General features: G+C 48.7%; 1 protein-coding gene across 3 annotated transcripts in view; it reads right to left on the reverse strand.

Annotated features, from left to right (window-relative positions):
* Positions 1 to 6: 6 nt before the first annotated feature.
* Positions 7 to 22877, reverse strand: part of LOC104849039 (diphosphoinositol polyphosphate phosphohydrolase 1) — a 54985-nt gene continuing 32114 nt past the window's right edge. For 2 of the 3 annotated variants that reach the window (XM_010605309.1, XM_010605308.1), the window contains exons 2-5: positions 21359 to 21469; positions 3881 to 3925; positions 3285 to 3369; positions 7 to 1007 (exon numbers count right to left, since the gene is read on the reverse strand). In XM_010605309.1, coding sequence (XP_010603611.1) covers positions 829 to 1007; positions 3285 to 3369; positions 3881 to 3925; positions 21359 to 21469 — 420 coding nt within the window. In that variant the 3' untranslated portion in view covers positions 7 to 828. Of the gene's footprint in view, positions 1008 to 3284; positions 3370 to 3880; positions 3926 to 21358; positions 21470 to 21812; positions 21832 to 22877 lie in introns of those variants that run through there. The other variant, XM_010605310.2, reaches the window with a different exon arrangement.

The following is a 22877-nucleotide window of genomic DNA, read 5'->3' on the forward strand; positions in this document are numbered from 1 at the left end:
GCACCGGCACGGACGGCAGCGGCGGCGAGAGGACAGCGGGAGGCCGGGCGGCGATCAGGAGCATCCCGGAAAGGGTCCCACAGGGCGGAGGGCAGAGACGGCGCCCAGCAATCCAGGAATCCAGTTCAAGCCCACCGTGCACACGCAGGGCACAGTCCAGTTTCCACCACTGTCTCGTCAGGTCTGGGCCGCGGCCATCGCTCCTGGCTTGGTAATAAAGAAAACAGGTTCTTCCCATCGCTTTCCTGGCGTGGAAACACAGCTTGCAGAGAAGGCCGTGAGTCCCGGGAGCACTGAAGCTACAGTCCATGCGGGACAGAGGACAGGGAACTGGCCTAGCCGCCAGCGTCAAAATCAGAAATGAAAATCAGTCACGAGGGTCTCCACACGAGAAACGCTCTGAATTAAAGAAACAAAAAACCTTCAAATATTAAACAGTTAAATTCCTCTTGCTAAAGGTCATTTATTTACATATTATATGTCCAGGATATAACATGTAGATAAACGTGTCCTGCGGTAAAAGTGCCCGACTCCTGGACTGCACGGCACATCACAGGACAGATTCTTGAAAAGGTTCTGCTCACACTGGGGTCTGGCCAGGGCTGGGTGAGACACAGGAGCACTGGAGAGCCAGGGGCGCCGCCTGCCTCTCTCCGGAGGGTTGAAGGAAGGATCATGCACAGAAGACACAGGTTACACACCCAGCCCCACCCCGCCCCAACACCAAGCGGGAGGCCCTCTGCCCACCGGGCCACAGGAAGGGAAGAGCCAGGGTGGGGTCTGCGCGTCAGTCTGGTTCCCCACTCCTTGGCTCCCGGGAGTCTGCAGTCATCTGATGCCCGGCATGGAGCTCTGAGGGGAGACCGAGTACGTGGCGGCCACAAGCGGGGTGCCGTTGTTGGCAGAGTAGCCTTGCCTCAGCGTTTCAAAGTACGACGCCTGCACAGGTTTGTGACACTGCAGCACTTTTACAGCCTCTTCTATCTTAAACCACTCCCTTTTCCTTCCTGTGAGGGCGGAGAAAAGACAACAGTACAAGTGGAAGCAATGAAGATGTTTCCCAGCCTACAAGTTTTGAGAAAATGTGCACAAAAACATTAAAGCGGTATTTCTCAATATTTTTAAAATATGTAGTTTATACATATATAATTTCCTTTTTCTTTTCTTTTTGTTTTTTGAGACAGGGTCTCACTCTGTAGTTGAGACTGACCTGGAACTCACTATGTAGCCCAGGCTGGTCTCCAACTCACAGTGATCCTCCTGCCTCAGCCTCCTGAGTGCTGGGATTACAGGTGTGCGCTACCACGCCTGACCTTTTTTTTGGTTTTTTGAGACAGGGCCTTGCTATGTATTGCAGGCTGGCTGTGAATTTGCAGCGATCCTCCTGCCTCAGCCTCCCAAGCGCTGGGATCACAGGCATGTGCCACCACACCCTCCTCAACAGTTAATGTTGTACTGAAAAAATGTGATAAATTGTCACTTTTATATTTCCTCTTATACTATCTTATAAAAACACACAATTTTTGGTCATCCTGTATGTAAATAATTGTACTGTTAAGTGGTTCATGTCCCAGGGAAAGAATCTGAGGGTAAGGCCCACCATGATAAAGCATCGGAACTGTTTTCCAGAAAGGCCGTTCTGCTCACCAAAGCTGGAATGCATCTCTCACAACCTGAATGACACCACTGCCTTTTCTTCCTTGCTGCCAACTACAGAGGTGAAAACTGGCATTGGGGCACAGCTGTCTTAGTTTCCAAAATTTCGGCTCCTTTTTTCCCCCAGTATGAGGCTTGACCCAGCTACCTCCTTAGCCCTTTTACCTGAAACTTTGAGACAGTCTTGCTCAGGTACTTGGGCTGGCCCTGAACCCACAACCCTCCTGCCTCAGCCAATACCCGGCCCCACATCCTGTTGTAATGTGGCTCTGCTGGTGCACAGGTGACTTGGGGCCCTGCGCTGCCTTTACGAACACTGCGCCCCAGGCTCGCCCCTGCACAGCTCTGCTCTGCGCCGTGTCTCCCCGCCGTGACATTCATGAGGGGACTCACTGTGTTGACTACACACTTGGCAAGGGGCAGCAGGTGAGAAGGCCAGGGGCTCACCACTCACCTCAGAGATGATGCCATGTGGTGCTGACAGAGCAGCATGGAAACTTAAAACTCGGGTGGCCAGGGCCACGTCGCTACCCCTGTCCCTTTCCAGGCCCAGCACTGGTGCCAACATTGCTGCGCTGGGCTCATTGACGCAGGCACGGCATCGCCAGCGGGCACCGAGCCCTCGGCACCAATGGCACCAAGAGCCAGCTTAAGAACACGTGGGGCACAGGGACGAGGACAAAGCAGCAATAACGGAAAGGTCTGGTGAGGGAACGCTGCCCACTTGCCAGTCTAGAAGCAGAAGCCATGCTAACATCACACTCTCCCAGAAAGCACTTTCCTTAGGGTAAAAGGTTACACCAAGCCAACTACACCACCTCAGCCAACAGCTCAAAGATCTGAGAGGTCAAAGAAACGGCTTCGAGGGAGACAGCAAGGGCCCTGCAGGAGATGATGACAAATCTGGTGGCCACTTCCTGTCCCTCCACATCCATGGACAACTGCTGAGGGCTCATCCATCAAATCAAGTTTTCACTCACATAGGAAGGACTTTTTCCTTACAGCACCAGGGTTGAGCCCAGGACCTGTGCACTCAGCTACATCATCTGTACACATAAATACACTTTTTTTTTTTTTTTTTTTTTAGTACTGAGGACTGAATTCAGTTCCTTGTGCTTGTGAGGCAGGCAGTGGAACCACTGAGCTAAATCCCCAACCTGATACTTTTTTTTTTTTTGGAGACACAGTCTTGTTAAATTGCCCGGGCTGGGATGCAACCTGAAATCCTCCTGCCTCAGCCTCCCAGAATATTAGGGTTCCAGCATGTGCCATCACGCCCGTGTCCCCCAGTGCTGCGCACAGAGCACGGGGCCTCATGTATGCCAGGCAAGTGCTGCACCACTGAGCTATACTCAAGGCCACAGCATGGCTAAGTGTCACAAGAAGCAAGGACAAGGCCCAGCTCCACTGTCGGGCCCACCCAGTTCCTGCTTCAGGTACAGAGAATCAGCCCCATGGGGAGGAATCGTTGCTAATTCCCATGGGCCCGCTTCAGCCTCATTTTAGACATTTCCAAATACTTTCTCAGGTTCAAAGAAGGCGCTTAGCTTCCTAGGCATGCCCTGCTGTCCCTCCTCGTCCTCAGCAGGACCCCCGCTTCTGGCCAGGGCTGGCAGTGGCCAACTCACCAATGTTAACCGAGTCTTCCCAGTCCTCCAGCACTTCTGTGACAATGAGCACGTACACGTACGTCCTGTGCTTCCTCTCCTGGTTCTGAGGGCAAGAGAGGGCAGGAGAGTCAGACACACTTGTGCGCATGTCCAGGGAGCCTGTGCTGGCCTCTTAGTTCCACTACTGGAAAACCCTGGCCTTGGGCTGGCTTTTCAAACCCAGGCTCCACACTCACTTTTCCTTCTCCTTTCCCTATCGACAGCTTCCCAGCAATGTTTTGACTTCTCAAGAAAAAGTCCCCTCCACCGGCGATGCAGAGCCAGACTGAGGCAGTGTCGCTGGCCACCCCGGCCCTCGGAGGCCTCCAGCCCGCGGCTACTTACCTCCCGTTCTCCCCTGCACAACCACCCTCTCCCCCGTCGAAAGGAGGAAGACGGGAAGACAGGGTGAGCAACTGCACTTGTGCGGAGGAAAAGAGGCCGGGAGACTAAGGAGGAGGAACGGCTACTCGCTGCTGTGCTGCTCTGCTGTCAACTGGGTGAAATGCAGGGGCCTCACCCAGATCGGAAGGATGTGGTTAGACTAGACACGGACTAGCGACAGTGAGACTTACCTCAAAGACTCCGACTAATCTTCCCAGAGTCCCTTTTACTCCAGCCTGAAAAGGTAAGAAGAAAAATGAACATACTGATCTCGTTATGTTGTTAAGTCTTCCCAGCAGTCTTTTGAAGAGGAAATGAGAATCAAGATACAGCTTGAGTGGACTGAGGCCCTGTGGGGCAACGGCCAGGCTGGGCACAGCGGGCTCCGGGAGCGAGCGCCCCGTCCAAAGTTCGCCAGAGGGGGGCCACCAACTGGGACCAAAGAAGCTGCGCAAAAAATGGCTTTTGCTGTTAACTGCTTCGTTTATTCTCTCGTGCAACACACACACGCCCCAGCCAATGTGAACGGCAGACAGCGTGGGTGCCACGCAGAAGGACAGGCGAGAAGGAAGAGGTGGAGGAGCGGGAGCAGCCCGCAGGGCAGCGTCCAGGGACAGCACCGCAGTGCGAGGGTGCCCCGTAGTCATGCGCTGGGGTGGCAGGCGTGCGTCCCCACACCCGATGCCCTTAATATTCGCACTTTCTATCTTCCAACACCATTTCCCATTTTTTGTGTCTTTCTGATACATCACAAATGAATTTCCAGTCTATGCCCTTCACTAATTTCCAAGTATATCCAAGCTGGCCTCTCTCCCGTTCTCTTCATATCTACTGGTTTTTACCCAGCCCTGGGGGCAGACAGCGTGGCTTCCGTTCAGCTCTTCCCTTACTCTCTGAGCCTGTGGAGTGCAGGCCCCGCGTGGGCCTGTCGGCCAGGGTGGATGTGCAGTCCACGCTCGGGTCTGGGCCTCTCTTGTGCCCAGCCGGGATGGACGGGGCCGTCAGAGGGGCACCACGGGCAGGGCGGTGCCGCACGCTCAGCACCCCTGGGCCCAGGCCTTCACACAGCCTCCGCTCCCACGACCTTCCGCTTGCTCCCAACCACGCGTCAGGAGGGACCGGGTCCCCTGACTCCCAAGGGCCGACCGCAGGCCACCCACTGCCAGCCGTATGCAATTCTGTTTCGTTCCTGATTCACCTCCCTTTTGGGCCAGGCTATGTCTTTTTGGCACCTGCTGCATGTGTTGTATATATTTATGTGTATTTGGTGGGGGCAGAAGGAACGAGAAGCGAGGGACAGAAAAACCCCTAAAAGTGCTTTCCTATCCTAGGTAATGCTAGAATTCACATTATATTATTATTTTGTTTGTTTGTTTTTGTTTTTTGAGACAGGGTCTCACTATGTAGTTGAGACTGACCTGAAACTCACTATGTAGCCCAGGCTGGTCTCGAACTCACAGCAAACCTCCTGCCTCAGCCTCCCGAGTGCTGGGATTACAGGCGTGCACCACCACGCCCAGCCACATTACATTATGACTGCCATGTTATTTGTGTAATAAATTAAAAATCAAGGTGAAATACTTTGAAACACAGTACTCAGTAAGTTTATAAAGAATGAACAAAGTTTTCAAAAGTATTCTAAAACTCTTTTTTCAATTTCAGGAATTGAACTCAGGACCTTGTGCTTGCCAGACAGGTGCAGTACAGGGCCAGGAATTTAGCTCAGTGGTTCCACCACCTGCCTGCCTTGTAAGCACAAGGACCTGAGTTTAATCCCTGGTACCAAAAAAAAAAAAAAAAAAAAAGAAAAAAAAGGCACACACTCAACTAATTGGCTGTCTCTGAGCTTTTCAGACAGGTAGGGTGCTGCTGAGCTACATCCCCAGCCACCCCACCTCTTTTTATTTGAGAAAAGGTCCCACCATGTAATCCAGACTGGCCTTGAACTCACAGCAATTCTCCCACCTCAGCCTCCCAAATGCTGGGATTATAGGCGTGCACCTAGCTCTAAAACTCTTGAGACATTTAATAGCAGAAACAACAGGCACTGATTTAAAGGCCTGGGCCCCTAGAAGACATACACTATTTTGAAATTAGTATCTGCTAACTATCCGCCAAGGAATCTTGTTTCTCTCTCACCAACATGCCAGCTTTCTCTACTGTTTTACACCCGTTCATTATATCCATCCACCCATGTGGCTTTTGGTCTCCTTGAACAGAAATGTCTATCTTTTCTTAAATTGCTCCTCTCTCTTTTTTTTTTTCTCTTGTACCAGGGATTGAACTCGGGTCCTTGTGTTTGTGAGGCAGGCAGTGGCACCACTGAGTTAAATCCCCTGCCCTCTTACATTTTTAGAAATAATTGCCCTTTGAAGCCAACCAAAACTAGCGAGCTTTCATCTCATAAATTAACCAACATAAACTGCCTGCCCGAACAAGGGAAAAGCAGAAGGGCTGGAGAGCCAGCTCGCTGCTAGATCCAGGCAGCTGAACAGTGGCCTCCAAAGGCTGTGTTACCAGCCTAGGGCTGCGAGCCAGGCGGGGAGTGAAGCAAAAGAGCAATCTGGAGAGGCTACCACTCACCTTTCTGTTCTGAAAGGTGGAGAGAACATTCCCTTTAGCAGCTACTGTCCAACTAGATTCTTTTTCCTTAGAGAAATCAAGTTTACCTGGGCATGGTGGCGCACGCCTGTAATCCCTCACTCTGGGAGGCTGAGACAGGAGGAATAAAAGCTTGAGCCTTGCTTGGGCAATTTATCCAGACCCTGTCTCCATCAACTAATCAACGATCAGACTTACAAAGAGCTGAGGATGTACCTCAGTGTTCAGAGAAACACACATCTTCCAAACTTCAAGGGAACAAATTATTTACTATTATTACAAGTCAATATAACAAAGTTTTTGTTTAACAGTAATTTCTGCATTTAACAATATATATGATTCACTGTCAGAGCAATTGGAGAAAATATAAAAGCACCTTCCAGTATGAAATAGCTGTGTTCTTTTTTTTTGGTTTTGTGAGACAGGGTCTCACTATGTAGTTGAGACTGACCTGGAACTCACTACGTAGTCGAGGCTGGTCTTGAACTCACAGCGATCCTCCTGCCTCAGCCTCCCGAGTGCTGGGATTACAGGCGTGCGCCACCATGCCCAACTACTTTCATCTTAATTAACCTTCAACTTGTACAAATTTGTCCTGAGCCTTCTTCAGATTTTAGACTAATACTAATTTAAAGTGGTCCCACCAACAATTTTACAAGAAAAAAGCAGAAAAAGATTCCAAAGTTTAATAGTTTCTAGAGCTGAGATCTAGCCATTGTCTCAGGAAGAGGACAACTGTGACAAGGATTTAGGGGCTGGGAGCGGTGTGGTGGTTCAGTACTGGCTTGCATGTGCACAGCCCTGGGTTCCATCCCAGCACAAGAAAGCAGAGGGGAGGAGAGGGGAGGGAAGAGAGATCAGTTTAGTCCGTGACAGGAAGTGGAAGATTCCTCACAGGCAGGGTCCTCCGAGACAGTGTCCCCCTAAACTACCTTACTTTTCACAATTCTCCCAGACCCAGAGTCCAACCTCATTTCCTCATTTCTCTGAAATGTTGCCCCAGCAGTCTGAGAGTGGGTTATTTTTATCTCTCACATGATGCCTGCACACTGGCCAGAGAGGTGTCAAGGCCACATCTGACCTGTATCTGGTTCCGATCTGGGGCGGTTAGATGCAGGGTATATGGAGGCTTGGTTTGGTCAGGTCAAGGTGCTGTAATGGACCCATTTTTCTCAAATCACATGAAAGCAGTTACAATTTCAATTTTTGTGTCAAAAACAGCCCCTAATTTGGAGGTGGCTATTTTAGTATATGTGCTGTGAGCACTGGAGGAGCCTATTTTAAAACTAACAGTGACAACTCAAAATAAGATAATCTATTGTCATCATTCAACCAAGAGCGTGAGTGAACCCTTGAATCTCAGAATGCAGTACCAATTCCAGCACTCAGTTAACAAAAGCCATGTAACTAAGCAGCTGCCAATTTGACAGAAGAAAAAACCAGGAGCACCTATTTCCTGGGGGAGCTTTATCGCCCGGAATGAAATGCCTTCTGGAAAGCGGTGAGGTGGGCTGAGCAGGGAGGCAGTGGGGACTCAGCTCCGCCAGGACCTCCTCCCACCACGGCACAAGACCACGTTTCCCTCTGAAACCTCATGTTCCCACAGGCGCGGTGCCGTTTCGCCTCTGGGTGCCCCTGGCCTCCTGGCCACCAGAAGGCCAGGCCCTGTGCAAGTGTGGGCCAGGGTGGCGTGAGCCAGTGCAGCCCATGGCTCTCAGGGGGCTGAGTCTGGGAGGCCTGCAGGGAAGATCTCTCACCAGGACAAGAGGCTGCGCGAAAAGAAAGCCTGTGCCTCCTTGCTGGTCAGTGGGGCCCTGAAACCCAGAGCTGCTGCAGGCATCTTGTGACAAGGCAGAGCAGTGACCCACAGGTGATGCGGCCAATTCTGGACTTCACGGGGGGACCAGAGCCACCTTAGCCAGGCCATTATTTGCAGCTGAAAGCTCGAAGAAGACTAAATCCCAAAATAACCCTCAGCATCTAAGGAAACTGGCACAGAATCAAAGTTCCCTGCTAAAGCAGTAAGCCCAGTCCCGAAGGAGCCTGGGAACAATTCCTGCAGGCACCATACAGGGAGCCCAGGATAGATGTGGGGCGCCGTGCAACCAAGACAAGAACAGGAAGCCAGCCGAGGCCGTGTGGTGAAACCATGGGGCTTATTTACCTATCTAGTGTTTTTTGAGACAGGGTCTCACTATGCAGTCCAAGCTGGCCTCAAACTTGCTAAAGTGCCTGGGTTGGGCTTGAACTTGTGGTTCTCCTGCCTCAGCCTTCCAAGTACTGGGATTAGTACACATGAATATTTGTACTCTATGTTTATTTTTCTTTTTTTTGGTACTGGGGATTTAACTAGGGTCCCTGCGCTTGCAAGGCAGGCCACCGAACCGCTGAGCTATTCCCTAGCCCTCTATGTTTATTTTTTTTAACTGCAGTGGCTAGGATCCCAGCAGCATTACGGCAGGTATAACGATTTATTCCTTCCTGTAACAGGAATGCTTTGAAAATTTCAAAAATGTGGTGCTTGCTAATGGTTTTATTAGACATCTGCTGATGGGACCCTTCATCTATCAGGGCTGCACCCTCCCTGGCCTCAGACGCGAGAATGAGAGGCTACCGCGTAGGAGTGGCTCTCGGTCAGGTATTCATCTAGCACTGGATTAGGTCTGCAGGTAGGGTGTGTCTGCACTCCTGCCCCAAACAGGAATATATTTTGAAATTTGGTAAAATTTACTCAGTCTGATCTTGCCATTTTTGGCAGGGATGGAGTGATTACTAATGTTTTAAGAACTAATGATCTTATATATAGGTTGACTATTTCTTACCTTTGTTTTGGTACCGGGATCAAACTTGGGTCCTTGCGCTTGCGAGACAGGCGGCAGAACCATGGAGCTAAATCCCTGGCCCTATTTTTTCCTTTTTTAATTTTGAGAAGGTCTTGCCATATAGCTGCAAACTCGTAGCAATCCTCCTGCCTCGGCCTTGGGAGTGCTAGGATTACAGGCATGCGCCCGGCTCCAAGTTGACCTTTTTTTTTTTTTTTAAAGTAGATTAGGGCAATTTCAGTCTAGAAAACTTTCATCAAAGTTTTCAAATAAATTGTAGCCCTGTATCATTCTTATAACTTAAAACTACAGTGATTTTCTTTTTTTGTTGTTGTTGTTATTTGTTCCATCTCTTTTATTTTCTTTGCTGAGAAAGGCTTTATTTTCTTTCGGTCCAAGATTTGGGCAGTGAAAAAGCTGCCTAGTGGCTGGAGGGAGAGGGTTAGGCCACAGCCCAGATGCTGGGTGAGCAGAAGCCCCTCAGACCCGCTGGCTCCGGGGCCTCCTAGCTGTGCTTGAGGGCGAGCCTTTGGAAGAGGTTCTCGCCCAGCCCAGCCTGCGGAGCTGAGTGAGGCGGCCGCCCATCTTCTCGCTGAGCTTCACCTGCTCATCTGGAAAGCGGCTCTCCGGGAAATCGCAGAGATGGGGTCTGTCTTGGCAGAGCCCAAGGCACGAAGATCCAGAAGAGCTTGGTTCAGGTTCTTCTGCAGGGCCAGAGCAGCTTCCACAGTGTCCAGGGTTTTGCCCCACTCGTCTTCAAAAGGTTTCTGCACGTCCCGGAAAGGCACTCGGCCACCGCACTGGTTTGCATCTTGAAGAGATACTCAGTGCCCTCACGTTTCTCCTTGGCCCACGTCCACCGGAGCCACATCCTCATGGTCGAAGTAGCAGCCCAGAGAGAGGCTGGTTGGCGGAGGCCTGCAGGCGCGGACTCACCAGGCCGTGGACAGCAGCGGAATAATCCTGGCGAATCTGAGAAGTCACGGCTGGTCAGCACCGAGGAGCTACCCACAAAAGAATGGTGTTGGCCGGTTCGGGAAGAGACAGGCAAGGCAATGGTCCCGAAATTTGTAACTGGAAGTGAATGGAGGATGAAAAAGAGGGCGTTCCCGGGTCTATTCCGTCCCAACACTGCTGAAGCCAGAGACAGATCCGCGAGACTTCCTGAAGCACCGCTCTCTTTTATTTTCTTTATTGGTCCTGCCAGAGGCCTGACTGCCTTATTAAATAGTTTACTTTTGATTTTGTCGATTGCTTTTATTTTTCCTATTAATTTCTGTCCCTTCCCTTGTTACTTCCATGCCTTATTCTCTTTGCCGAGTCCTGCTTTTTCTAGCTTCTTGAACTGACCGCCTATCTTCCCTAATGTCCATTTTGCCTTGGGATCCTGCTAAGCCGAGCCTGGGCTCGAACTTGTGACCCTCTGGCCTCCGCCTTCCAGAGTGCTGGCCAGCAGGAGCAGCTGTCTGTTTTGCTCTCTAATATCATACCTTGGCTTCAAAGAACGGACCACGCTGAGTCCGTGAGCTACAACGGTGGCTGGGCGCTCTCACCGCTGCTTGGCTCTTCTCACCGTCTAGTTTCTGTTACAATCTGTGCTTTCGCTCATGGAGTGCTCCGAACATCTTTTTGTTTCCAAATACGTTTCTCCCTTTTCAAGCTGGCTCTGTTGCTGATTTCTAATTTAGTGGCATTTTACTGGTGTATAAACAGCCTGTGACACTGATGCTCTGGAGCATTTAATATTTCTTTATGATTTAACATAATTTTTATAACCCTTCTGTGTATGCTTGGAAACTATCTATTCTTCGTGGGGTGCAAGGCTATCTCCTAATATAGCTATCTGCTCAATCTTATAAATGTTGTTATTTAACCACTCTATTTTTCTTAGTTTGCCTTTCTCTGTAAGTTTTAAATTAGATTTTCTTTAAATTTTTATTTTTGAGACAGGATCTCACTATGTGGTTCAGACTGGTCCTGAACTCACTGTGCAGCCCAGGCTGACCTTGAACTTGCAGTGATCCTCCTGCCTCAGCCTTCTGAGTGCTGGGATTACAGGTGTGCGCCACCTTGCCCAATTTAAATGAGATGTTTTAAAGTCTTCAGTTTGCTGCTGATTTGTTCTTTTCCCGTCAAGTTTTGCTTTACGTAGACAAAGACTTACTAGGTGCACACCACGTTCATGACAGCTACACCGTCTTGGCAGGCTGCGTGCTCCTTTTATTAATATGAAATGTCATTCTTATTTCTTTAAATGTTTTAATCTTAAATTCTGCTTTGTCTGATCTTATAATTACTATCTCATTTTTCTTTTCATCAGTATCTGCCTGATGTGTATTTTTCTTTTTTGGGGGGGTACCAGGGATTGAACCTGGGACCTTGTGCTTTCAAGGAAGGCAGTGGAACCACTGAGTTAAATACCCAGCCCTGACATATATTTTTCTATTGCTCATTCTTGGTCATCTAGGATTACTATGTTTGAAAACAACATTAAAAAAAAAAAAAACCCAAAATATAGTTCTGAAGTCTTATTTTCTCTTTAGTCCACATCTATTAGTGAGTTAAGTTTAATTATAAGCAAGTTGTACTGACTGCGACTTAGCCTGGAAATAGCTTTTCCCCACATTTACTTCCTGTGTGGAGAACTCCGCAGCAGGCAGCTGGGCCCTGTGAAGTCGCTCAGTGAGCAGCAGGCTGTAAGTGGCAAGTTAGCCAGCCAAGGCAGGCCTGCCTAGGGGCCGGTGCGTTCAGCAGTTTGATGAGCACAGACTCTAGGGGAAAGGACTGCATTTCGTATGTGCCGAAGCCACTGTGGGCTGTACTGGAGTTCAGTGGAAAGTGAGCTGCGGATGTTTTCCCTATGACTACAATCCTTTCCCGGAATGTGGAGCTGGATGGGAGAGCAAATGCAACTGCTCTGGAAGACTTCTGGACTCCACACAGTTAGCAGAAGGCAACTGGCTCCTGTCCCAGTAATTCAACCTCTATTCAGAGTTCCAACAAAACCGAGTTCAAATATAGTACCGTACTCTCCAACGGGACCCACTGAATTAACTGTTCATCAATGGGTGGCATTCAGTGATGTGTGACAACACAGCCAAGCTGAGTGAAAAGATTTAAGAGGCAGATAAGAAAAGAAATGGCACAGGACGCCAGGGCAACCCTAAGGTAAAGAGGAGGGTGAAGTCAGCAAAGGTAACAAGGTTCAGGAGAAACATCAATAAAGTTAGGGCCTTGGAAACCTACTAGAAAAAAAATCACTCAAAATCTGGTGTGATGGCACACGCCCCAGAAGATCCCAAGCTCAAGCCCAACCTGGGAGACCCAGCCCGGCGGGTTGTGGGGTACAGGATGCAGCTCAGTGTGAAAGTCCTGAGGCCCAGCACCACCACCACCAAAAGAGGTTATTCAAGCTACTCCTCCCCGACAGTTCTCTGTTCCAGCCTCTGATGCTTCCTCTGGGCCCAGAGATAACGCAGGAGGCTTGCGCCTTGTGTGAATCCACGTCTCACAGGAGGCATGAGAAAGCAAATGATCACTCTTACTTTAACTTGGTAGGTAGCGACATAACTAGACAGTTCTAAATTCATGAATGCCAGCATCACCAACAAAAGGGACCACATAATATACACACCACCAGTACTCTTCAATTCTCAGCTACTGAGCATATCTGATGGTTCTTCATGGATCACAGAATTCATTCTTTATCCTTTTAAAAATTAACCTAGTCTAGGGCCAGGAATTTAGCTAAGTGGTTTCACTACTTGCCTTGCAAGCACAAGGGCCTGAGTTCGATCTCCGGTACCAAAACAAAACAAAACAAAACCTAGTCCCCTGGAAATAGCTGTCTCAGTGATCTGAACGTGAACCACTCCTTTTCCCAGTAACTTTTCCTCCACCAAATATTCTATGTAAAGAAAACCTCTAAAAATAGCAAGATCAGGGTTTCAAAGCTGAAAATATTACAACAGAAACAAAGCTCAAAATCATTCCCTTAGAATTCCTTGGGGAAGGAAAGGTGGCTATATCACTAAGTACTTTACTCATTTTTACAACTGTTTATTGAATTCCTACTTTGGCCAAACTCTGGGGCAGTTAAAAACTAAAAAGAAAAAAAAAAAAAGAGAGAATTTTTAAAGCAAAGGTTTTTGTAGACTTCCTCGCCCTCCCACTGGCCATGCTCAAAGCAGCTGGGCGGTTCCCCTCCAATGCCACCCCATGCACTCACAGAAACACGAGCAGGCCTGTGTTTCAGGAGACTTTCTCTTACTCAACAGGGACCACACTTGCCATCTTAGGTAGCTCCCTACCAGAGGGCTCTCCACATGAGAACAGGCAGCTTCCTGTGCTATGCTGAAGGCCCTAGGTGATGGTAACAGGTAACAGGACCGGCTGTGACCCACCCCCGTCCCACGATGAGCACTTGCATCGCGCTAATATTTGCTCTCACCAATGAGGCGGTGACAAATGTCCAGTGCACACTCCTCTGTGCACACAAAGAGCCCTTCTCAGCAGATGCCTGCAGGAGAAGATGCTGGGGTGAGGGAACTAAGGGGCAAGGAAGCCAGGAGACACAGTGAGTCCACGCTTGTGTCAGAGGAGAGACTGGCCCTTCTGGGACAGAAGAGCTGAAGGACTGCAAAGGCTGGGACAGTAGAAGGTGACAGCAGAGCCATACAAGGGAAAAAATACATCAGAATGTTATGCGCGCTATGAAAAACTTAAAATTTTATTTTTTACTTTTTTGTTTTTAAAATAGCCACACTAAATATAAATACTATAGAGCTGGGTGTGGGGTCACATGCCTGTAATCCCAGCACTTGGGAGGCTGAGGCAGGACGACTGTTTTAATTTAAATTCGAGGCCAGCATGGGCTACACAGAGTTTAAGGCCTGCCCAAACTACATGATAAGAACCTGTCTGAAAAACTACATATTATACAAGGAAATGACCACTTATACATCAGGCTAGAAAGTCACGACTGCTTCCACCAAATGGAGTAAGGTGAAAATCCCAGGGGTCCCAGGCAGCAGGGACAGGGCTGGTATGGTACCAGGGATCCAACTTGGGACTTTGAGCTTGGGAGGCAGGCAGTGGAACCACTGAGCTAAATTTCCAGCCTGCAATGCATTTTGTGGGGTTCTTTTTTGTTGCTTTTTGGTTGGTTGGTTTTTTTGAGACAGGGCCTCACTATGTAGTTGAGACTGGCCTGGAAATCACTATGTAGCCCAGGCTGGTCTCGATGCATTTTGTTTTTAATGTTCTTAATTAAAAAAAATTTTAATAGTGCATGTTTGTAGTACATAAGGATTACGTTTATCATGGAGTTGGTAATGCATAGCATGGATTCTTATGCAATGTTGTGAACAGAGGAGTAAAAAATGTGTGTTTTTACTAAGTCCTGACAGTCCACAGCGGGGACATAGCTCCAATCCCACAGACGCCACGCAGGAGCATGGTCAACAGACTGATCATGCATGAGTGACTTAGGGAGAGGGGCACCCACTGTATCACTGTACTTCATAGTTTCCAGCTCAAGATTTTCAGTATAGTTTGCATATAATTAATATTCATGCCTATATTCTTTTGAACATTTTATTCTGAAAAATGTCAAATCTACTGAAAAATTCTAGATGGGCATGGTGGTGCGTGCTTGTAATCCCAGCACTCTGGGGGAATGAAGCAGGAGGACCACAAGATGGAACCGGGCCTGGACAACTTATCAAGACCCTTTCTCAAATTAAAAAACGAGTAGAGGATGCAGATCAGTGTAAAGGCCCTAGGTTTAATACTCAGTACTGCCGGGGTAGGGGGTGGTTGTCAGGGGTTTCTTTTACAGTGTTCATATTTTAAAGTTTTGCTACTAAATTATACACACACACACACACACACATGTATATGTATTTTCATAGACATGATTCCTGGTTAAGGTTATAGGGTTATATATGTATAATATTTTATGTATGGGGCAGGGGATTTAGCTTAGTGATTCTGCTGCCTGCTTTACAAGTACAAGGTCCCACATTTGATCCCTGGTTTGAAAAAAAATTTTTTTATGCATGTATAATCCTTCTTTTCTCCTTTTATTTGGGGGGAGTTCAAGCTGGCCTTGAACTGACTATGTAGCCCAGGCTGTTCTGCCTCAGCCTTCCAAATGCTTGGATTACAGGTGTGTAGAACCATGCCCAGCTCCTTCCTTGCTTCTCTGGTACTGGAAATTGAACCCAGGTCCTTTGCACTGAGCTATATCCCCAGCCTTTTTTTTTTTTTTTGGTATCAGGAATCGAATTTAGGACCTTGCGCTTGTGAGGCAGGCACAGTGTCACTGAGCTAAATTCTGGTGCCCCTCAGCCTTTTCTTATTAACAGGGTTTTACTAAGTTGTCTACACTGGGCTTGAATTTGTAATTCTGCTACAGCTTCCTGGCATGCTGGGACTGCCGGCGTACACCACTGTGCCCAGCTAGTTCTGGGTTTTAAAAAATCATGTTATCTCCCTGATAAATTCTGTGATATCTCACCTACCACCTCTATTTGCAACTGCTTGAAGGGCCAGGGATTTAGCTCACTGGTTCTGCCACCTGCTGCACAAGTGCAAGGACCTGAGTTTGATCCCCGGTACCGGAAAAAAAAAAAAAAAAAAAAAAAAAAAAAAAGAAAGAAAGAAAGAAAGAAAAAGATCAGGTACAATTGCTCAGGATGAGTAATAAAAGAAAGATGAAAATACAACACAGTCACACCGAACCTTTACTTTTCCTCCATTCCAAATAAAGCCCAATATTTATGAGCTGAAAGGTAGCAGGGCCAGTCATAGCGGCAATGCCTGTAACCCCAGAGGTAGGGGACGGCTGGGAGTCTGGGGCCAGCCTGAGCTGCACAGCGAGACCCTATCTCAAAAAACAAACCAAAAAAGAATCTTTGGAATTAAAAAAAAAAAAAAAAAGAAGAAGGTAGCAAGGTAAAAGAAGAATTTCTTAAATTACCACCAAACAGTCACAGACTTTAAATATTCTGCTGTTGTATAACAAGATGCATGCAATCCCGATTTCCTGTTAGAGACAGTTCTTGGACACCATCTGGAGCCTTCTGGGCTCCAGGTAAAAACAGCACAACCACTTTCCTGCAGGGCGTGGCCAAGCAATCGGGCTAAGAAGGTACAGATTTTAAAAATAAAGTTCATTATGGCATCTGGGGCGCATGTGTGTTACGGGGGATGTAATCCAGGAAAAGTTCTAAAACTGAGCCAAAGCCCAATCCCTTTTTTAAATTTTTATTTTGAGACAGGGTCCTGCCATGGTGTCCAGGTGGGGACTGAAGTTGTGAACCTCCTGCCTCAGCCTCCCAAAGTGCGGGATTCCAGGCACGTGCCCCACTGGCACTGTGTACATTCTCATTTGAAAATGGTAATGGACTGAGAAGGGCTGAAACAGATTCTTTCATTTTATTTATTTTTTTGTACCTGAGATCGAACTCGGGACCTTGCACTTGTGAGGCAGGTGGCAGAACCACTGAGCTAAATTCCCGGCCCTATCAAAGACTCCTGACAGACTCAGAGGGGACAGATTAGCAAGGCTGGAGAGGGCAAGAAGCAGCACTGAGCTCAAGATTCCCACAGAAAGAAACGCCAAAGACACCACATTACGGACACTCTCCCCAACTGCAACAGTCTTACTTCACGTCCCGTGGCATGTGGAGGGTGGGAGGGAGCACAGCAAGAGACATCACAACCTGAAGCCATGTCCCATCCAGTGCTGTGATGGCGGAGCTGCCAGCAGGGAGCTAGGACGAGGTGTGGGAGCCATGGGCGTGTGGGTGGGCACTGTGCACTGCACTGTTTTACTCTTGTGGCAGTGGTTGGCATCCAGGGCCCTGCGCAGGCCAGGCAAGGCCCTTACTCTGAGCTGTGTCTCCAGCCCTTTGGACATTTTATTTGAGACAGGGTCTCACCAAGGATCGGACGTGCAGTGCTCCTGGCTCTTGCGCCCCAGACGCCAGGACACAGGTGTGCCACACCTGGGTCTACGTGGTTGCAGGTTAATCAGATGCGTGTGCGATGTTACTCAGTTTGTTTCTGGATGCCCTCTATCTTCGTGAGAACACGGGAAAGAAGATAACAGGCGAGAGGGGTGGAAATACGATGGGAACAGAAGACTGGGCAGTGCTAGACCCAACTTCTCTCTGTCAGCTATGGCTTCATCTTTCCCACTGCACTAGCAAAAAGGAAGAGCTCTCAACACACAATGAGGTGCTGTACCTTCTACCGTGGGGGACTGGTTCATACACCTGTGCTGCCCTTGTGAAGGCCCTGGGACAAAGTGAGCTGGTACCATAGTAGGATTTAGACTATAGAGAGCTACGGCTTTTACAAAGGGAGAATATTTTAGCTCTCTTTTTAAGTATGGTTGCTAATGTTTAAGTGCAACAGATTTATGTTTATGAACTCAGCCAGTATGCTGTTTGTTTTGGTTTATTTTTTTAAGTACTGCACACTGAACCCCAGGCCTTTGCACTGAGCTGCCTCTCCAATCCTTTTAAAAATATTTTAAATTTGGCAGGCTGGGGATTTAGCTCAGTGACACCACACTTGCCTGGCAAGTGCAAGGTCCTGAGTTTGATTCCCAGTATTGGAGAAAATAAAATTTGAGACAGGGTCTCACCAAGTCACTAAATTGCCCAGGCTGGCCTTAAATTCAAGATCTTCCTGCATCAGCCTATGACTACAGGTATGCACCACCACACCTGACTCATGTGCTTGATTTATAAAGCCATGCTAAACAAGCTGAATTTAATGGCAGCCGAGTAGTGGGATTATGCAATGATCAGCTGCCTGCCTAATAATCCTATTCCATTCATGTTCAATAGAAAATTTTTCAGTAATAATATAAATATATGTTCAAAGCAGAGAACATGATAACCTATGAGCTAATCCAGAGAAAACCACTGTATCAACACTGGCAGACACTCTTTCAGGAAGCACAGCATTAGGAAAGTGAGTGTTGAAACAGGAGGCCCTGGATTCAGATGTGAATGTGAGTCTTAAGTACACCAGGCTGAACACAATTTGTTCCACTGATCTCATAGAACCATAGTTTTTTTCTCACCTATAAAATAACAGTTCCTACTGCACAGGGTCTGAGGATCAAGAAGACAACGACCACGTGCCAGGTGCTTTAGGACAGCTGACACCCAGAGAGCAGACAAGCACTGTTATCTCTTCCTCTGTCTAAACAAATGCACGGCCACAGCTCGTCTCCCCCAAGACACCTCATCTTCAAGGCCCTCCCTGCCTTTCTCCCTTCCTTTTCTGTACTGGGGATTGAGTGTAGAGGTGCTTTACCACGCAATTACACCCTCGGCCCTTTTTAAAGATTTTTAAATTTTGAGATAGGGTCTCCCTAAATTGCCCAGGCTGACCTCGACTTGCAATCTTCCTGCCTCAGCCTCCCGAGTAGCTGAGACAGTTTTGTACCACTGCATCCAACAAGACATTTCTTCCCTACCAAATGGTTTCACATCATAAATGGTGATACATTCTGCTTCCATCTCTCAGGAACATGCTGCAGCTGTCCATTTACAGGACTCTGGGTAAAGCCGCCGCTGGCATTTCTTCACAGGTTGTCTGTTTTTATAGCAATGACCTCACTGATCTGAGCAGCACAGCAAGAGAGTGAGAAAAAGCAATGGATGCAGGGGAAGGCAGCCATCTAGAGAAGGAGCAGAAGCCAGCTGGCTGCTCGGCTCACAGGGACGCAGGGATCTCCTATAGGAGGCTGTAACTAGGCAAACCAATCAGGGCCTCTCTAGGGAAACTGAGAAACAGTCAGCACAAGGCAGAGAAAACACGAAGAGGAGGCCGAGCAGAGGTGAAGAGTGCAGCGCAGGCCCTGCTCCGCGGAAGAGCGCGGAACCGCTGCTGTGTCACACCCAGTTACCCACAGTCACCCACCTCTGTGACCCAAGCGTCCAGCTCCGTAGGCCGGACTGGGCAGCTGCTGTGACCCTGTCGCGTTGCTCTCACTTAACAGGGACCCAAGGATCACCTCTACTCTGGACAGCCCGGAAGCACCCGCCTCAGCGGCACTTTCGTGGCCACCCACGGCTTTACCGACTGCATTCACACTCGCTGTGTGTTAGCGCTGAGGGGACCGAATCAGCTGGCGCTTGACAGGACGTACATGCAGAGTCCAGCACGAGCCACGGGTGAGCAGCACTGATGGCGGCTACAACCCGGACACGCAGCGAGACAAACCGGCTGGGAAGAACTAGAGACCGGGGAGGAAGCCACTGCTACAGCTAGGACCGTAAACACTCCAAGACCCATGTGTCGCAGGCTTGGTTCCCAGCTCAGTGCCCAGAGGTGGCGTGAGTTTTAAGAGGCGAGGCCTGGTGCAAAAGGCTCAGGTCCCCTAGGGCCTTCAGCGGGACTGTGGGGCCTGGTCTCTTCCTCACTGCATGGAGAGCGTCTGCAACCATGGTGCACTCACCACAGGCCCCAAAGCCCAGACTGCAAGCTTCTCCCTGTGGAGGGGAAGCAGCTGTGGAAGGCAGCAAGTGACTCACAGAGGGTGCTCAGGTGTTTGTCGCAGTGACAATGGACTGACACACAGCCTCCCGTGGACAGCACTGCAGCAACTGCCCCACACCCACTCTCGCCCGTTGGGGGCGCTGCAGAATTCTGGCCATGCCTGGTTCCAGGGCCGGGTATAGTACTGGCTGACCAAGGTCCTAGTCTGTTAACAGGATCACTTCTTCTAGTGTTACAGCAAGTATCTTTAATCAAATATAGGAATAAAAAAATTAAAATCATAATAGAAGTAGCTTTTATGTTAGGAGATTAGAGCCAGCACTAGGCCCTAGGTGTCAGCCTCTACCACAGGGATTCCCAGGGCAAGGAGCTTTTCGTTATGCCCCTCTCACTTCGGGGTGGTTCTACCCAGCAGCCTCCTCACAGCCCACTAAAGGGCCGGCCACATCTTCTCCGCCCGGAATCGCTTCTGCTACTCTGAATATGCACTCTGGGCGTTTCTTCAGCATGTGCAGCCCTGTCCCAGCCACTGTGCCAGACACAGCCGTTACCTGCTTTCCACCCTCCGAGGTGCACATGAGGCCCAGAAGAGAGGCTTCTGTGTGGGAAATGAGACCTGAGCCTGCAGAGGTTATGGCCTAGTTATGGATGCTAGGTACAGGTGAGACTGCAGGAAGGGGTCCAGAGCAAGGAGAGAGTCCTCAGGTGTTCCACAGTAGGGTTGGTCTGAGGGACTTCAGCAAGAGTTGGACAAAGAAATACAGCTTGGAGATGTTCTAAGAGCTATTTTGTATGTCCCAAGAATCAATCTTAAATAGTTTTTAAAAATACTACCTATACCAAAAAACCCACAACTACCTGTGGGTGCTAGGGCCAGTCCATGAGGACGATAAATCGTACACCACCAAGAAACAAGTCCTAAGTCTGCCAACCTGAGTGGAGCGGAGCGCGGTGTTGCACCAACAGAGGATGGAGAAACACCAATTCCTTCCCCTTGGTTTTTAAATTGCAATCGATTTTCAGTCTTCCCCTGAACTCTTGAAATAAGGGACTAAGGGTCCATGACTTGACTTCTGTTTATGCTCGAGTATCTGGTAAGATACACCTGCGGGCCCAGGAGCTCAATACATGTATCCTGGACATCAAGTGATTCCATGTAAAAAGGAGAGGCTGTGGGCTGGGGATTTAGCTCAGTGGTTCTGGAGCCTGCCTCGCAAGTGCAAGGACCCGAGTTCGATCCCCAGTAACAGGGGGGAAAAATAAAGAAGAGGCTGTTATTTCCTAAGCAGTACCATTACCAGCCTAGGTAACACAACTACTGCTTTGGCCACTTCCGAGGCGAGAAGTCAGGAAGCACAGGAAAGAAGGGCCTCTTCCTCTTCTTCATTCCAAGGTTAATTAGAATGAGCTATCATACTGACCCAGTAAGCTCCTCTTACTGCCTACGACCAATACTGGACCCTCTCCACAGGCAACGGGCCATGCTGTGAGAGGTCCCTGGGAAGCCACAAAGGACCATGAGGTACCTCACATGTGGCCCCCACTGTGAGCCTCTTCCTACAGGGAGAGCCCGCTAAGCACTCCCATGTCATGAACAATCACAGTTGCACCAAGAAGGCATGCAGAAAGCATGAAACACTGTCTTCCTGGGATCGCGTGTGCACTCAGGGAGCAGGGATGGACTGGAGAACCGCGTGACAGGACAGCCTTCTCAGCACGTACCTCCTCACACACCTCGCGGACGGCTGCCACCCCCGGCTCCTCCTCGGGCTCCATGCCTCCTCCAGGGACGATCCATCGGTCTGGGTGGCGACTACTGCTCACAAGCAGCACCTGAAGTGACAAAGGTCAAAGGGCAGGGTTAAAAATGCAAGACAACTCGGTGAACACGTTCAGAATCCAAACACCACGACGCCCATCATCACTAAGCCCGTTCTTCATTTATTCCTGTCCAAATCAGCTCCATCTCATTTCACAAAGAGGAAAGGCATCTGCTGCTGACGATGGACGGCTGCTCCCTTGACTCTTCCCTTACGTTCTTGGTCACCTGTCCTTCTGTCTTCTCATCCATTTCTTTGAAGCCCTCACAACACACATTTGAAAAGCTGACAGAAAGACTAAAAATCATGACTGACAGCCTAAAAGCACCCAAGTCTGGCCAAGGGGAGGGACTCACCATAGCCGTCCGTCATCACATCCCCACTCCAGGCAACTCTTCTGCCCACCGAGAGGCAGCACAACTCTGTCAACCAGGACATTTTATTAAGAAATAGAAAACTAAACAAAAACACTGATGTTGAATACAATTTTAGTGAAATAAAAACAAGAAAGAACAGCTTTAGGAGGAGATTTAGCTTAGTGGTTCCGGTGCCTGCCTTGCAAGTACAAGGACCTGAGTTCGATCCCTGGTACCAAAAAAAAACAAAACAAAGAACAGTTTTATTACTTCAAACTGATGTAGTATTCAGGTCAAGGATGAAATAACTCCAATTTCTCAAGTCTGGGATGGATGGAGGCTAAACAGTCACCTGAATGCCATACTTGGATCCGGAGTCTGGCTGACATCACAGTATTTCCAAAACTACAAGAACTCCCAACTGTTCCTAGAAGCGCTGTGCTCTGGTGATGTCTTGGAGCCGCACCCCTGTTCTGACCATAATTTCTCCGGAGCACTTAGTTTCCACTGCTGTCACCACTGCTACCCAAAAGGAAGTGTCATTCTCCAGCCCTCAGACTCCGCCACCGCTTCTGGTCAGTGACTTTCCAGTCATTGTCTCCCTCACCTTTTCATCTCTGCAAGTACAGGCCCTTGGAAATTCCCACTCTATCCCCTTCCTTTCCTTTCCTCCTGATTATTACAGAGTCTCCTGATGCTCATCTACAAAACCTGTGACCTTTGGACCAAGAGAAGACCAAGAGAAGGGAATCTGACTCCATCTCAGTCACCAATATGCAGCCCACAGACTGAAAACACACCTGAGATTACAAGCACTGTTCTGAAATGTGTGAGCTCTGCTTTGATGAATGTAATGCAGAAGGATCTAAAGTACCACAAAGTCCAGTCTTGGGCTCTGAGTATGTATGTTCAGGGAACAGAATGGCATTCCGTGTGGCAGCTCCATGAAATCTTGCCGTTAAAAGCACAGTCCTGGACCAGGGATTTAGCTCAGTGAAACCGTACCTGCCTCACAAGGTTGTGAGTTTGATTCCTCATACCAAAAAAAAAAAAAAAAACCCAAAA

This window comes from Fukomys damarensis, unplaced genomic scaffold, assembly GCF_012274545.1.
Source record: "Fukomys damarensis isolate Sample0158 unplaced genomic scaffold, DMR_v1.0_HiC HiC_scaffold_20, whole genome shotgun sequence".
NCBI classification, from domain to species: domain Eukaryota; kingdom Metazoa; phylum Chordata; class Mammalia; order Rodentia; family Bathyergidae; genus Fukomys; species Fukomys damarensis.